This window comes from Peromyscus eremicus, chromosome 5, assembly GCF_949786415.1.
Source record: "Peromyscus eremicus chromosome 5, PerEre_H2_v1, whole genome shotgun sequence".
Lineage (NCBI taxonomy): Eukaryota > Metazoa > Chordata > Mammalia > Rodentia > Cricetidae > Peromyscus > Peromyscus eremicus.
In genome coordinates this window covers 27,284,518-27,302,152 of record NC_081420.1, presented here as the reverse complement: position 1 = coordinate 27,302,152, position 17,635 = coordinate 27,284,518, and the positions used below count along the sequence as shown (strand labels likewise).

Below are 17,635 nucleotides of genomic sequence, written 5' to 3'. Positions count from 1 at the left end.
GTCCTGGTACCCAGAGCTTTAGGCAGCTATTCACCCACAGTCAGGAAGCAGGGAGTGATGAGTGCCTCTGCTCACCTCTCTTTATTTTTATACTGTCTAGGAATCCATCACAGGTAATGGTCCCACCCAAACTGGGTACATCTTCCTACCTCAGTTAACCTAATCAAGAGGGCAGTCTCTCAGGTGATTAGCAATGTTTACAGTCATCAAGTTTACAGTTGAGATGAACTGTCACAGATGTAGCATAACAAGCAACCAGATAGGGCAGGCTAAACATCAGAAACACATTGTCTCAGAGTTTGGCAGCTAGAAGTATATAATCACTCGGTTGATGACTTCTGAGGGTCTAGTCCATGCCTCTCTTCTAGCATCTCATGGTTTGCTGGCCATCTGTGACATTCTTTTGCTTTCGGGCACGTGGTCCCAATCTCTGTTATTATCATCCTATGATATTCTTCCTGCATGTGTACCTGTGTCTAAACTAAGGATCTCTCCTTTAATATGTGTACCAGTCATATTGAATTAAGCCAATCTAATAAATCCCCAGTATATATTTGTTGTTTGTTTGTTTATTTCATTCTGTCAGTTCTGTTCCTTTAGAGAACCCTAACTAATATAGATGGCTTTTATGTAGGTGCTGGGGATTCAAACTCAGGTCCTGTTGTTTATATAGCAGATACATGTATCCATGGAAATAGGATTGTTAGTAGAGTAGAAGTTTAGTTTTTCATTCCCTTAATCTAGTCATCCCAGACATCTATATTTCAATGATATGCCTCAGTTGTGACTATGTACATTGACTTAGGGTTTCTATTGCTGTGATAAAACACCAGCACCTAAAGCAACTTAGGGAAGAAAGGGTTTATTTCATGTTATATTTCCAAATAACCAGTCCATTGCTGGGGCAAGTTAGCTCAGGAACTCAAGCAGAACAGGCACCTGGATGCAGGAACTGAAGCAGAAGCCATGAAGGAGTGCTGCTTACTGGTTTGCTTGCTTAGTCTGCTTTCTTATACAACCCAGGACCACCTGCCCAGGAATGGCACTGCCCACAGTGGCCTGGACCCTCTCACATTGACCATTAGTCGAGACATTGCCCTGCAGACTTGCCTACAAGCCAGTGTTATAGAGGCATTTTCCCAAAAAAAGATTCCCTTGTCTCATGTAAGTGTAGGTTCATGTCAAGTTGACAAACCAACCAGCGCACACATTGACTTAATTCTTATTCCAAACTGTCAAACTCACCGGGCTTTTCCATCTGCATTATGAAAATAAGTTCCTTATGGAAGCAGGACTTAAACTGCATATCATATTTTCAGAGCCCTGTGCCCTCTTACTCCATAGACAGAGGGATTGCATAAAGGAATAGTCCAATTGATGCTCCTTCATAGGCTGCACTTCTTTGCCTGCTCCAAACACACAGAACTGATTAAAATCTAAAAAGAGAAAATTAAAAAGTCAAATCACTGTCCCCCAGCCCCACTTAAAAAATCACATATTGCTGTGGGCCAGAGACAAACTCAAACACAAAGCAGAGTATGAAGCAGAAAACGATGTGTGCTCCAGCGCTGTCACATGGGCAGTGGCGTAGCTCTTCCTATGTGCACCACGGCTGGGCAGGCTGAGTGTGGCTTGCTTTTCCAGTACCTGTGCTCTGCTTGAACAGGAGGGAAGATGAGAACTACTGTCACCTATGGCGTCTAGCTTACGTGGAGCCTTGACTCCAGTAACAGAGTTGAACAGATACAAGGTTTTTCCACCAGGGTTGATGTGAGTGGGCACAGTGGCATCAGCAGGGACCATTTGGCAGAGACTCCGACTACCATGGTCATTTCCATTTACAGCTCAGAGTCGCAAGTGGAGGAACACAGACAGAAGATTAGGAGCTGTCTCTGTGTACACAAGTCACACATTTCTCAGGATACCCTACATTGGCCTGTCAGCCTTGTACATCAACAGCCAGGCTTTCGTTGAAGTCAAGTCAAAAGCAATATTTAAAACAAATGCCTCATATCTTCAAAGGAAGGAAGGATGGAGGAACAATAACTATAAAACAAATAAACCAGCAGGAAAGTGTTAATAGGGGGCAGAACTATGCAGAAATGAAGTATGAGGAGTAGAGAGAAGAAAATAGATTGGAATCTCAGAACCAAGCCATAGATTCATTGAAGCCAAGAGGGAGAGTACATGGGTGCTATGATTCTCAGTTAAGGAGACGCAGATAAGATGCTGTTGTTGAAAAAGTCACCCACAATGCAGACACAGATAAAATCCTCAGATGGTCATGTAACTGAAGTGGAAGAGAAACACAGAAGCTCCACAGAAAGTCATGATGCTGTTCCAGAAAACAATGGAAGGAATGACTGAGCAATAGTGGCTGGAATTTTTCAGAATTAGAACAAGACCCAGGTTCTGTGATTGAGAGCACCCTCTACAAACTGAGCAGAATAAATAAAGATAAATGCATACTCGACCTCATCAGAGCCAGACGGCAGAGCCTAAGGGAAAGAGACGTACGTAGCCTTCCAAACTGTCAAAAAGAAGAGACACATTACCTGTGAAGGAATAGCACTAACTGACAGCAGACTTGTCATCATTACTAATAGGTACCAGGAAAATACTTTCAAAGTGCTGAGCTGAAACAACCATAAGCCCACAGTTTTGTGCACTGCCAAATTACTTAAGTGTGAGGGCCTTTAGACATGTAAATACTGGGATGGTTTGCCTGCCATGGACTTTTATTTTCAATTAAAAAAAAATAACAACCAAACTATTCAAGGATATTCATCAAAGAGAGCAAAGGAGAAAACCAGGTGCTTGCTATATGGTAACAGCCAAAAGGCCAAGGTGTCACTGATATGGCCCCCATCCTGTGATCTACTGGGACATAGTTTTTAGGAGGTCAGACCTAGTGGGAGGAAGTTAGGTTATTGGGAAAGTATCCTTGAAAGAGATACTGGGACTCCAGCCCTTCCTGTTTCTTTGTTCTCTGGCTACCATGAGGTAGGCAGCTTACTTTTTTACTTTCTCCTGCCATGACGTCATACTGTCTTTCATGGGTCCAAAGACAAGGGGGCCAAGCACCCCTGTAGTGAGACCTCTGAGACTATGAGCCAAAGCCAACCATCCCTCGTTTTCTATCATGTCACAGAAGGGAAAGGTAAGAAGGGCGTCAATACCTAGAGAGGCTTGCAGGTTAGCTTCATGGACATGAACCAAATGCCAGGGACGCGCTCCTCAGGGCCAGAGGACTCCTTTACTCTCAGCAGAGGCAGCAGGAGTGTCCTCCTCCCATTGGTTGTCCCATCCCTAACTCCATGAGTGAACTGTAGGGCGGGGTCATGAAAGCCTTTACACTGAGGGACCATCATCTATTTCAGTTGTTCACTTTTGGTCACTTGTTTTCCTCTCCATTATTGAGGTGTGGCAGTGTTATCAGACTTCCACTTTTGTTCCCAAACACTGTCACTGTCATTCTGCTGAGGAAACAAATCTGTTCTTCCCACCCCATCTCACCCCAGGAGCAACTGCAGGTATCTACCAAGGCCCTGTGCTATGCAAGCTGGCAGTGTAGCTCAGTGGCAGAGCACTTGCCTAACTTGTCTGGTGTGCATGAGGCCATGAGTGTGATCCCTTCATCACGCACACAACCAGACCTTGGTGAGGATAGTATCACACCATTACTCCTTAATGATACTCTGGAAAGGCTGTGATCAGTGTGGGCCTTCGTATTTTCTCCTTGTCAGCTTCTTCTGGTTGGATTAATTTAAAACTATTCTAATAGTTTTCCCTCTGGGACAGAAGAAACTGTGAAGTGTATATGGATATGGGCATGTATCAAGCTGCCCTGGATATTCATGTCTTTCTGCCCATACAGAGATTAGTGCAGGTGTTTGTTCAATGGCTAGTGGTTAACACAAACACTCACAGCTAGTCAAAGAGCAGAGAGTATTTATGAAATGCTCAGCCACAAATGGGACATCTGCTTCAGTCCCTTTCCCCACAAACTTAGGGAGCTTGTTGAAAGAGGGGCCAGGATTGTAAGAGCCAAAGGTTAGGAAGAATGCAATGAAACCTCTTCTAGACATGATAGGCTTGCTGTTCTCATGAACTCACAGCAGCTGCTGCCTGAACAAGGCCAGGCCAGTCAGTGTTCTGGCATAGGGGTAGAGGAGTTCATGAGTCCTACCCCAAATTGAAGAGCTATACATAGTTAATAGCTCCTAGTTTTCTTTAAGGCTTGACCCCTGGTAGGTTGGCCATACTCTGGTGGATGGCCCTGTGTCCATGAGTATATGAGCAACTCAACCTGGGGGAACAGGGCACAGAGTTGGGAAGATGGGGGGGGGGTGGATAAGGAAGGCATAGAGGATGAATATGATAAAAATACATTGTACACATGTATGAAATTCTTAAAGAGTTCATATTTTTTTATATATTCAACCTAAAGTACAGGTGTTTAGTGCTTCTACTCGGGTTCCTAAATAATACAAAAATCTTCATTTTCTTCAGCAACCCCTTTCCAACACTTGTGTTCTTTAAGGCAGTTGTCCTGAGTTTTATTTAAGAAACACACAGAAAGCAAGTTATTTATCTCGAGTTATTTTTAAAGATTTTGATTTTCATTTATTCATATACACATGTCTGTGTGTGGCTCTGTACACGTGATTGCAGGTGCCTGTGAACAGAAGAGGGTGGTAGATCTCTGGAGCTGAGTTGCAGGTAAACATGAACTCCCTATGTGAATGCTGGGAAACAAACTTGGGTTCTCTCAGCTACTGAGAACAGAATGAGCTATTGCATACCTAACAGCATAGATGAAAAGAAAATGAAACAAAACTGATAGAATTACCATGAAAAGTTCATGCAGTGACAGTAGTGGGTAATTTTATTGTCTGTTATTGGAAACAAGAAAAATCCAGCACATAAAATATGAAAGGGATGTAGATTTGAACTGTGCAATAAAGAGGAGGAGGAGGGGTGTGTGTGTGTGTGTGTGTGTGTGTGTGTGTGTGTAAAACTAAAACTCCATGTGAAAATGAAGCTGGTCAAGTCTCCAAGCACACTGAAAACATGTGCAGACTTGACCATGTTCTGTTATAGAGCAAGTTTCAACAAAACCAGGAATAATTACAATCTATTTTTCAATGTCAATGCAACTAAATTTGAAATTAGCAATACAGTTATTTTTAAAACTGGAGGATAGTTCCATGATAGCTGGGATTTGATCCCCAGTAAGGAATATATCTATACTTAGGTAAATATTTTATAATAGATGTAAATATTTAAATGCATGTATTTGAAAACTAAAAGAATTTATTGCCATGTAAAGTAAAAAAAGTGATATAAAGTAAAAATATTTCAAGCTGAACAATGGAAATACCACATTAAGCTGTTCAGTATATCTAAAGAGGTTTTAGAGAGACATGTTCTTATTTAAGGGGAAGAAAGCCTTTAAAGGTGTGAATTAATCTTTCACATAGAAAAAGAACAGATGGAAACCAATGAAACAAGAAGACAAGAGAAATCAAGCCAGACTTAGTGCATGCTTGTACTTGAGGCTCAAGCTTGAAGCTACCTAGCTACAGATGAAACTCTATCTAAAAATAGAGAGAGAGAAATAATTGAGATTTAAAAAAAAAAAAAACTGCCCACATTTTCATTTATGTTCCATTTAATGCCTGGTGTCTGGAAATTGAACTCTTGACTCCCCCAAATCTGGGGAGTGCATCCCTAGAAGAATCAGCCCTTAATAAAGAGGAAAAAAACTGGAATAAGGTAAATAGACTTGGGGTGGAAGTTACTGAGAAAGTGTGTTTTGAGGCTTTGCTGTCTCAAAGAAAGCAAGAAGGGAAACAGCATCCTCTTCAGAAGCTGAGCTCATGTAGCCCAGATAGCGTGGAGAACTGCTACTTCGAGAGTCCAAACTGCACTGGGAGACTTGGGACATGGGCATGCACCCTATAGCACAATGGATTCCAATAGAGTTGACGGGGCATTTATCAGAGGGTGCTAGGCTGCACAGATGGGCAAAGCGTGGTATCCTGAGGACAGAGTGAAACATGAACTCAAGAGGTACCAAATCGGAGGCCTAGGGTGGGCCAGGTAAGCACACAACTCCATAATCTCCCTGCTCTGCATGAAGCAAGGATGAACAGCATTCTCAGAAGTGCTAAGCACCAGGGTTGGGGATTTAGCTCAGTGGTAGAGCACTTGCCTAGCAAGCGCAAGGCCCTGGGTTCGGTCCTCAGCTCTGGAAAAAAAAAAAAAAAAAAAAAAAAAAAAAAAAAAAAAAACAAGAAGAAGTGCTAAGCACCAATAGTTGGCAGAACAATAATTGTCTAATGAGAAGGATTTTGTTCCAAGCCCATTATAAGCAGCAGCCATTATATAAAATAAGGATGAGCAGTGGTGTGTCATGAATGCCTGATACTGGTGTGTGAGTCTTTAAGTCACTGTGTAAAAAGCCAACTCCAGATCACACAGTTTTGCCTCTTGAAATTCAGGCCATAGCTTTTAATTATTTTTTTTAGACCCTTTGATTTCATTTTCTGTTCTTCATATGGTTGTGTATATGAATGTTTTGGTATGTGTAGGTTGGAGATTGATGTCTAGAATCATCCTCCATCACTCCTTCCTCTTATTCATTGAGTCAGGGCCTTTAAATGAAATCCAGAGCTCTCCAATATGGCTAGCCTTACTAGCCAGCTTGCTCTGGGCCCTGGCTCCACCAGGCTAGATTATGGGGTAGCACACCCTCCCAGCACTTCTGTGTGACTCTTGTCTTCATGCTTGTACTGAAGGAGCTTTAGCCAGTGAGCCGTGTCCCCAGCCTGTTTTAATTCTTTCCTGCTTGGGTGTGGTCTGCTATGTGAAGGGCAGTGGTGAGGGGAGCTTCTTACTCTTACATTTAACCTTTGGAGATGCTCCTGAAATGATATGGCTCAATCTGGGGTCTGCTGCCAGTTTGTAGAAGAGACCTACTTTGGCTAAGGAAGTTGCCTTCTGTCTCTAATTTGTTGATTGTTTTCCTTTATAATGAATTAATAATGAATTTATCAAATACATCCTCCTTATGAAATAATCATGGGTTGTTTTTCTTTGCATATTAATTGGTTTTGGCTTGAAGTCACTCCTGTAATTTTAGAATAATCTTTTCTTGGCCATCTTGAAACTTTATATTAACATAAATTTTAACTGTATTTACTAATCGGAAGACAGGATTCTTCATGTAGGCTGCAACATAAATTGATGGACAATTTTCTTAGGAATTGTACTGTGCTTGTCTGATCTTGTCTTTAAACCTCATAAAATATGTACGGCTTACCTCCTTCGGTTTTATGAAATGCTTTATATACAGAAAGCAGTTCTTTTACCTTAAACACCTGATAAAACCATACTGTGAACCATCGGTCTAACTTCTTGGTGTAAGGAGATTTGAAAAATGACTTCATTTGATCCATAGTTGCTGTTGTGGATTTTCTGTCATGAGCAGATATTGTCTGTTTAATCCAAGTTTTTGAAAAATGTATTGTTACAGTTCCGAATGTGGAGAACCCACAAATAGGTAGAAGCTTTTAGGAATCGTTTTAACTTTTAGGACTCAATCCTAGGAACTACCACCAGTGTTTTTTTTTTTCTTTTTTTTCTTCCTCCCCCCCTTTTTATGATGAAAGCCAAAGCCAGAGTCTGATTCTTTTTTTTCTCACACACACACACACACACACACACACACACACACACACACACACACATATATATATAAAGAGATTTTCTATTCATTTTACATACCAACCACAGATTCCCCTGTCCTCCCTCCTCCCACCCCCGAGCCTCCCCCCCCAAGCCACTGCCCCCATTCCCACTACCTCCAAGGCAAGGTCTCCCATGGGTAGTCAGCAGAGCCTGGTACATTCAGTTGAGGCAGGTTGAAGCCCCTCCTCCCTGCACCAAGGCTGTGCAAAGTGTCTCACCATAGGCACTAGGCTCCAAAACACCAGCTCTTGCACTAGGGACAGGTCTCGATACCACTGCCTGGGAGCCCCCTAAACAGTTCAAGCTAAACAACTGTCTCGCTTATCCAGAGGGACTAGTCCAGTACCATGGGGGCTCCTCAGCTATTCCTAACCCAAGGAGTATGGCTGCCTGAGATGATGAAGCCCTCTACCCCAATTAACCTGACCAAGATAACCTCCCTCGAATATGCCAGGTGATTCTAGATCTCATCAGTTTGACAATTGAGAGTAACCATGGAAAGTAGGTTTCTTGTAGGCCCCACATGTAACTGATCCTTGAATTTTGATCTACTCTGACAATCCTTCTGTGATTAAATCATGTTTAGGATATTTAATTTATATACTTAGGTTAGTAAGGACCATAATTGTTATTATTTTCTATTTATTGATTTTGTTTTTTTCATCTGTCTATCTTTACAGCCTTTTGTGATTCTCTGTATTTGGTAGGAAGGGAGGCACTGTTGAGACAGTATCTGCTGTGCAGCTCTAGGTGGACTCCAGTTCATTATCCTCATGTGCCTTGGGCCATGGGAGTATGTAGGAGGTTACAAATAGTATGTAACAAGTCAACCCACCAATGAATAAATAACTCTCTGATTGAGATCTCCACCTGGCAAGGCTGTGGAGTCACTGACCAGTTGTTCCTGTCTAATTTCTCTCATGTCACTACATTTCTTCCCTAATAACAGCTATGGATAGTCTCCCCATTGCTTGTGTGTTGTCCTCAAGAAAATATTCCAACTTCTGGGCACACATATAGCTGTGGATGGTCAGAAAGATGATTTCTGTTTAAGCTGTATAATTCTGATGAATAGAAATAATACTAGAGTATTTTTCATAACTGACACAGGAAAGTAACAGTATTCTCAGTCACAAAGACAGCCTTTTATACATTTTGCTAGACTTCAGAACAAATTCAAAACAGACTGGCTGCCTGCCCCTGGAGACAAATACACAAGGAGTCTGATTCTTACAAGTGCTCTACCACTGACCTACTCACCACCCCTACCCGAGTATTTTGGTGGTTAAGCACCTGAAGATCGACCCACATCTTGGGAATCATGGCTCTGCAATTGTCCTTATTTACAAAGCAGAACTAAACTCCTGTTGATAAGCACTAGGTGTCCCATTGATACCTGCCAGTTAGTAAGATAAGTACTCCCTGTCTTAGTCTCCTTTGCTGTTCCTGTGATAATACACCCTAACAAAAGCAACTTAAGGGAAAAAGGGTTTGTTTGGGCTCACCCTTCAAGGATACAGCCCATCATGAAGGGGGAGTCAAGGTGGAGGAAGCTTCAAGCAGCTGCCAACATCAAATCCACAATCAGGAGCACTGTGCACAGCTCCTTTCTCCATTTTATACAGCCCAGGCTCAAAGCCAGGGAATAGAAATAGTCCTGCCCACATTAGCAGGTCCTCCTACTTAACACGTGAAGGTAATTCTCCACAGGTGCCCAGAGGCCCTTCTCACAGGTGATTCTAGATTCTGTCAAGTTGCAGCACCAATCTTCATACTCCATTTAGTTAATTTTGTACTTTAGACTTACGTTTCTTAGCTTCAAAATAAATTACAAAGTAGTTAGTTGTGTGGGCTGTTACTTTTAAATGGGTAAGTTTTGAAGCCGTATTTATTATAATCTGTATTTTTTACTTATCTGTGGGGGGGAGGTATTCTTCCTGACGTGTCACTATATTGGCTTATCCACAGGCTGCTAGTCCCATTTCTCTATGACCTCACCTCTCATCAGAACTCAGGAAGGGTGGTACCTCAGGTTGGACCCATTGAAGAGAAGATTTTATGGCAGTCCTTGTAGTCTCAGTCTCTTGTCTCCCTAAATTCCAATGGCTCTTAAGAGTGGGGACAATAAAAGGGAAAGCCTCGTGCATAGCCACAGAAGTGCCATCTGCTCTCCTTGTCCCTGGGTTGTGACTACAACATCCTGACTTCCCTCCAGGGAGAGAAAGCACAGGGAGCTTCTGGGGATCCAGGGTGTTCTGCAGAGAGCAGCCACACTGCAGCTCTGTCACACTTGTTTGAAATGTGTGTTCCAAACTGACTCATTTGTTTGACAACTTTATTGACATTTCAGGTTCAGTAATCACTTATGTATGAGTCTTTCATTCTTCAGAGACTATGCCATTTAAAAATTTTACATTTCTTCTAATCAATGATTCACCAAAGGGTTTGTAGTAATACCAGATTTAGCATAAGTCAATTTATACATCTGCCCATCTAGAAAATATACAGGCTTAGCAGGTATTCCTGTAACATTTCATAGTTACGTGCTGCAGTGTTTCTCATTGTGGTATTACTTATAGACTAAAGTCTATATGCGTGTGTCTATATATATATAATTATGTTATACATACATAAAGGCATGAATACAAATGCAGCATCTTCAAAGCATGTGTAGCTAATTTTAAATATTTAATATGATGAATGACTGAACTGTTAAAGCAAGAATAAGTGGAATAAAATGGGGAAATGACACATTTGTGTTTATCACATTTTTAAAACATAATTAAAAAAATAATCTCTAAATGATGACAGCGTAGGCCCTAGTTTTCATAATTAGAAATTATAACAAAGAATGGCTTTACTAATTGAAATCTCAGTTTTGACAAGCCCTTATTTCCCTATTAAGATGGTTCCTGAAAGTACCACAAGAAGTTAATGAATCCCATGTTAATTACATTTGAACTCTTTTTTTTCTGGGGTAGTCAAATAAAAAAACTGAAACACAACACATTCAAAATGCTTTTTAGTAAATTGACCGTTAGTGACAAAAGTAAATATAATATATGGTAGTGTTATACATGAATGTGGTAAGAATCTGTAGCATTCAAACTGGAATTTACTAATTTTGAACATTGATTTTGTCTTTTAAATTCATTTTGCTTCTGAAAATTCAAACACTAAAGTAATGTTTTATAAGTATTTCCTAATTGCCCAACTGAAATCTTCCATGAAAAGATGTATTCTCAGCAACTAACAAGTGTGCGTCTTTTCTTCTCTCCTTTTGTTAGCCTCTTAGCAAGTACCCTGCTGTGTTCAATGACATTTCATTCTGGCTGCCCTCCGAGAATTACACAGAGAATGATTTCTACGACATCGTCCGAACAGTCGGAGGAGACCTGGTGGAAAAGGTTGATCTTATAGACAAGTTTGAACACCCAAAGTAAGTGAAAAGCTTTCTGATTTTATCCCTTACCATCTCTGTGTGACAAATGGGACCTGGAAACTCACAACAGAGTTTCTTCGAAACCCAGTGTGCCAAGACACAATGTCTTCTGAATTTGTGCTGGAAGGGAGGCTGTATGTGAAAACTTGCATCAGTCCTCTCAGAAGATTTCCTAAAATGCATCCTTGTCCTTTTCTGCCTTGGTGAAGGAAGTGCATGAAGCAGAATGTTTGAAAGGTCCTTTGTTTGAGAGGTGGTTCCCAGCCATACCACCCTGCAGGGGCAGAGGTGATGAGACGGGAAGAAAGTCGGGGAGGCACACCTTAGTGCGCATTTAGAAGTGACCCAGATCCACTGTGGGTCTTCATACTCACTGTGCTCCTACCAGTGTCTTCTCCGAGTTTGCTGCCTTGTGGGAAAGGCACATGTTAAATAAATAACCACACACTTGCAGTCTGATGAGGGAAAACACATTATCAATCAATCAAAGAGCTCGTGCCAGATGGGGGATTGGATCAGCTCTTGAAGATATTGAAGGTAAGCAGATAAACATGGTGAGCAATGGCCTAGCAGTGCCTGCCTATAATATCCCAGCTGCTCCAGAGACCAAGGCAGGAGGATTGCAAGTTCAAAGTCAGTTTGAGCTATAGAGTTTGGGAACAGGCTGGGAACTTAATGAGATCCTGTCCCAAATTTTAAAAATTAAAAAAAAGGACTGAGGATGCAGCTCTGTGATTGAGCATTTACCTAGCATGTGTGAGTCCCAGGCTCAATCTCTAGTGCCATAGAAAATACTCAGAAAAAAAGTATGGTGAGCAGTCTAGGAATGGGAAAAGAACATTCCAGAAAGCAGACTTGAAAGCTACGTGTAATAGCTCATGCCTATAATCATAGCACTTGGAAAACTGAGGCAAGAGGATTGCTTTGAGTTCAAAGACAGCCTGGGGTACAGAGTGAGACCCTGTCTCAAACTATTAAAAAAAAAAAAAAAACCTACATAAAACAAAATAGAAATCAGTAGAATCCTCTGTTAGTGGGACAGTGACACATGCAAGATGCTGAAGGCAGCAAAGACATGTGACTAGAAGTTCTAGGGGAAGTAAATGAGAAGAGGTGACTCTGAGGCAGAGATGTATCCACAGATCAGGCAGGGCCAGAAGGTGCAAAGCCTGAGCCTTGGATTTTGCATTAGCTGTGATGGAAACTTCAGAAGTTCATGAGCAGGAGAGATGGAAAGATGTTCACCTTCCTGGCTCATCCTTCTGCAAAGTCCCGTCTTCAGTCCCAGCTGTTGGAGACTTGAATGGTCACTGAATCTGGCCTAGCACCCCTCCCTACTTCCTGGTATTCACACTCGTGTCACACCCATGTTGTTGCCCTTCCTCTCTACCCTGCTAAACATGTTCCCTCTTTCTGCTTCTTGTTTTGTTTTTTTAACTCTTCTTTTCCCAGATGAAGGTATTTGGTACTCTCATTTTCAGCTCTTGTCTCATTTCCCCCATTCTTTAGACATCCTAAAATTCGTTGTCAAGGGCAGTGTTTGCTCAAAGAGTAATGGAAGCAGTATCTTATGACCCTGTGTGTTTTTAAAACTGGCAGTCTGTTTATGCCTAAATGAGTGTCACTTGGGTCAGACATAACGTATAGTGTTACTCTCTTGACTTCTTGAGTTTAACTTGGTACAGAGAAATCTAAGGCCACATGTGACTGTTTTTACTTTTTCCTAAAGGATTATTTCGTTATCTAAAAAGCTGGCTCGCTTGCCCAGGATACCCCTCCGTGGGAACCTGCTCTTGCCCATGTACAATCTTTCAGAAATGAGATTTGACTCTGCTTTTGCTTTGCGGGAGTTTTCTTAAATTGTATCTTTATATTTTCATTCTGAGAATGTCCTTATCTGATTCTGTTTCTATCATTTGTCTCTCTCATCTTTTAAAGCTCTTTATTTCCACTTCACCTGCTAGGCCTCCTTACCATGATACTCTCTGGCCCCAGGTGTATCTTTTCTGTCTCCCCTCCTGTCCACACATCTGTACCCATCTTCAGTTACTGCTTCCCCCTGTGTGATGTCCTGAGAGCTCACATCCTCTTCCTCTAACCTCACCATCTCCTCCCTGTGCCCCTGTGTGATGTCCTGAGGGCTCACATCCTCTTCCTCTAACCTCACCATCTCCTCCCTATGCCTATTTGTTTTGTTTTGTTTTTCTGAATTTTCAAGACAGGATTTCTCTGTGTAGCCTTGGCTGTCCTCGGACTCACTGTAGTCCAGGCTGGCCTCTCACTCAGAGACCTGCCTGCCTCTGCCTCCTGAGTGCTGGGATTAAAGGCGTGCGCCACCACCATCCGACTTCCCTGTGTCTGCTTTATCACCTTTCTTAAGAGAGAAATTGCTTCTCTTGGTTTTAACAAGTCACTGCAAAATACTTAGTCAGAAATTGTCTGAGCTGCAGAGGCAGCAGTGTCTCCTCTTAGGATTTCTTGCTAGTAAGCTTTTCTACCACTTTCCCCATCCTTCCACTCTGTCTTGATTGATGAGCATGTGGTAGAAGTGTGATTGCCTTTTTTGCACTCATTTGAATGCACTGGGTTTCCTAGACCAAGTGCCTGCACGGGCTTGCCAGGGGAGGTTGGGCATTGGCCGGGGGAGACTCAGGTCTTCCTTCATGGTAACTTGTTACACCAGTACGGCTTCTTTCCCCCTCTACTCCCAAGAACCAACTCTTTTTGCAGTACTGGAGAGTGAACCCAGGCCTTGCACTCTACCACTGACTTATTTTTGCTTTTTGAGATGAGATCTCATTATGTTGCCCAGACTGACTTTGAATTCACTCTGGTTCAGGCAAACTTGAACTTGGATCTTCCCATCCTGGCCTCCTGAGTGGCTAGGATTACAAACTTACACTGCCTGGTCCAGCTTCATCTTCCATTCTATACTTGTTCAAAACAGATGCACTCTTATTTATCCCAGAATGGATGGACATTTACTGATGCTTCCTTTGCACCTCAGATTATAAACCTCAGCTCTCGGATAAAAGCAGAGCTCCTTGTTGGGGTCTTTTGAGATAAGCTATTGTATGTGTTTCTTTCCTCCATCCTTTTGCTTTCTACTTGATTTCCACTTTGGGAACCCGTGCTACTTGCCTCCTAACTTGACTAAGGTGCCTGGCTGAGATGCAATGTCTGGTGCTCTAGCAGCTCTTTTATAACAAGGTGTGAAGCTGTTAGGAGAGCAGTAACATAGAAGCCCCAACCCTGGCTCTGGGGCGTATCACCTTAGCCCTAGGTGAGAGTGAAGCCGCTTATTGAATGCAGGTGTTTGTGGTTCACATCCAAAGTTAAACATAACGCATACTGCTGAGGAACATATCTGAGGAAAGATACTCTTTAACCGTGTTGCTCATTGCGGAGTAATTCTCAAGCAGTCTTGCAGGCAGAGGTCATCATGCTTTCTTCAGTAAATATAAAGACTGTTAAGAGTTTTCACTCTGTGGGCCTTCTTGTCTCTCCACACTACCTGACTGTCACTGAGAAACCAGCCATAGACAGTGTGCACAGTCCAGGCTTGGCTGTGCCTCAGGCTGCCCTGGGAGTCAGATTTGGCCTGTAGGCTACAGTTTGCTGACTCAAAACCCCACTCTGAGTCTGCAGCCCTGGCCTGGGAGGTTGTCCTTCCTGAGCATCCTGCACCCCACTGCTTCCCCCCATCAGAAAGCCCTTTGAGCATCCTGCACCCTGCCCCCTCTCCCCATCAGAAGGCCCCTTGAGCATCCTGTACCCCGCCCCCTCTCCCCATCAGAAGGCCCTTTGAGCATCCTGCACCCCGTCCCCTCTCCCCATCAGAAGGCCCCTTGAACATCCTGCACCCCACCCCCTCTCCCTATCAGAAGGCCCCTTGAGCATCCTGCACCCCACTGCTTCCCCCCATCAGAAAGCCCCTTGAACATCCTGCACCCCGCCCCCTCTCCCCATCAGAAGGCCCCTTGAACATCCTGCACCCCTCTCCCTATCAGAAGGCCCCTGGCTGGGTGGGGAGGAAAGGGCTGCCTAGACTGAACTTGCCAGTGCCCACCTTGAGCGTTCTCTGCAGACGTAAGTGATGACACTACAAAGGAGCATGGACCCTTTCTCTGTCTGACATCCAAAACACAGCAACATGAAAGAAGCACAAAGGCTGCTCTCAGAGATAAATAAGTGTTGAACAAATTGCATATTGTGTTTTGAACAAGAGCACATCTCAGGATGTCTGAGGGAAGCATAATGTACTGAATATGAGGTTAATTTCATAATGTTCAACAAATGGAGGAGTTTCGTCTCAATTACAGATAACAGTCTGTCCCCTGCAGGAAGATGGATGCATGGCTTAGGAGAAAATGGCATTTGGTTCTAGCTGGTCATTCAGAACCTTCTTCCAGAGGTTCACTGTGACTTCCTCTTTGGGCCTCTTAATGTACTAAAGGGACTCTGCAGTTCAAAAGTTTAACCTAACAGCAAATGCCATAGTGGCCACCCCTTGGTAGGGTCGCTGTCCGGGCCTCTGTGGATTATTGCTCTCTAGGCATGTCCTGTCTAATGAAGGCAAATCATAAGTCATCTTGTGTATGCTTTCAGATCCCTTAGGAGGCATCAGTCATCTTTAGCCTCTGAGTTCATGCAGCTTTAAGAATTATAGTGCCAAGTTTATTTTCTTGCAACACAATTGTTCAAAATATTTCTAGCCTGGGGCGTGAGAAAGAGTAAAGAGAAGCTAGGAAAACCAGACCATTTTCTTCAGGCTCAGACTCTATTTGGAGATGGTAGCAGGTTATTGTGAATTATAGAGATAAATTATAAAGTAAAATAACCTCAAATAGGGTGATTTGGGTTGAGTTTAAGACGTGTTTTGAGAGAATTAAAATTTTGTTGTTTTTTACGTATTTGGGTTGACACTTAAGAAGTGCATGGTGGTAAAACTGCAGGTCTCTGCAGTAGATACACTGATGTCCCCACCCCGGTTTTGCTCTTGGACACAAGTCTCTCTGGGACTGCACTACTGCCACTGTTCATGTAGTCACTGTGGGGTCTTCTAAACCTTGTTGGTCAGAGCTGTGATGCCAGAGGGATAAATCCTGTCCTGTGAGTCACTCAAGATGAGTGTCACGTTTCTTCTTAGCTTTCTAGAGACTATAGCCCGCCTCTGCAACCTATCATTTCACTTACTAAATTGTCATAGAGGATATACCCAAACACTGCCATTTTCACAGGCTTCCGAAGGGGCCTTCTCTGGGAGGAGTACTTCCTCAGGGTGGCAGCCTGGCTGTCTTTGGACAGAAGGGGTTTATCTAAGGATTTAGTTGAATCTTAACTGCAAGGGTGTTGGGAACTGAGACAGATCTGAAGGGAAGAGACCCTCCACATCTGGATACCTTGACTCTCACTTTTCCTCCTTTTCTCAGCAGGCTTGTATTCAGCTCCCCCACTTCATACATACATGTTAACCTCTGTCTCCCTCATGATCCACAGCTTTCCCTGGCCAATCTTCTCCATTATTCCAGGGTGGCTCAATTGGGGAGTTTAGTACTACCACCTTGGGGCAGAGTGCTTTGATTGGGCTGCCTTCTGGGGCTCTACACAGTCTGTGGGTGCCCATGATGAGGCCAGAATCCGGTCTTGGGCTTGCTGGGGACCACTCATCAAGCAGCCGGCTGTTTTGTACTCTCCGGCACAATTTCAAGTTGAAGGGCTGCCAGGATAGTTTCTTTAAACTAACCCACAAGCGCTGCCTCCCTTCCCTGTCCAGGTTGTCCATGTGCAGACTCTGTGACTGCTTCACATTGGTCGCTCCTTGAGGGCCACTGCATAGTAGACGCTATGTTTGGAATGCTGGAGTTGAATCACCACTGCGCTAGTACCGAGAGGTGGACCTTTAGAGAAGTGGGCAGGTCATGAGGCCTTCCCTCATGCGTGAGCTTCCTGCCCTCCTAGAGGAAGATTCTGAGTGCCTGCCCTATGCTTCTGATCCATTGTGTTAGGACACAGTCTTGTCGTGATAGCCTGCTGTCCCTCCAGCCCTGTGAGGGTGTGTAAGAGGAGCCTCTACAAAACCAACAGCCCAAGTCTTCACCAGACACCAGAGCTGCTGCCATCTCCATCTCATACTTCCCAGAACTGTGAGGAATTACTTCATATTATTTATGAATTGCCCAGCCTAAGGTATTTTGTTATAAAAGCAAAAATAAACTAAGGCAAGAATAGCTCACTTCTGTCTTCTCTCAGTGTTTGTAATGGTGGCAAGAGCCTTACTATCCTCACTCAACGTGCTTGATGAGTGGATAATTAATCTTGTTTCTCAGAAGAGTTCTTAGTGTATGACATGTTTAATAGAAGCAGAGGCTAGGGATGTAGTAGAAGCAGCCTAGAACATGTAGTTGGAAGCTGTAGATCAAGTCCTGAACTCACGTG

At 43.1% G+C, this 17,635-nt stretch overlaps 1 protein-coding gene across 6 annotated transcripts in view; it reads left to right on the top strand.

Moving 5' to 3' along the window:
* Positions 1–17,635, top strand: part of Fars2 (phenylalanyl-tRNA synthetase 2, mitochondrial) — a 453,987-nt gene that overhangs the window by 310,214 nt on the left and 126,138 nt on the right. For 5 of the 6 annotated variants that reach the window (XM_059263160.1, XM_059263162.1, XM_059263159.1 and 2 more), the window contains one exon: positions 11,043–11,194. In XM_059263160.1, coding sequence (XP_059119143.1) covers positions 11,043–11,194 — 152 coding nt within the window. Of the gene's footprint in view, positions 1–11,042; positions 11,195–17,205; positions 17,428–17,635 lie in introns of those variants that run through there. The other variant, XM_059263165.1, reaches the window with a different exon arrangement.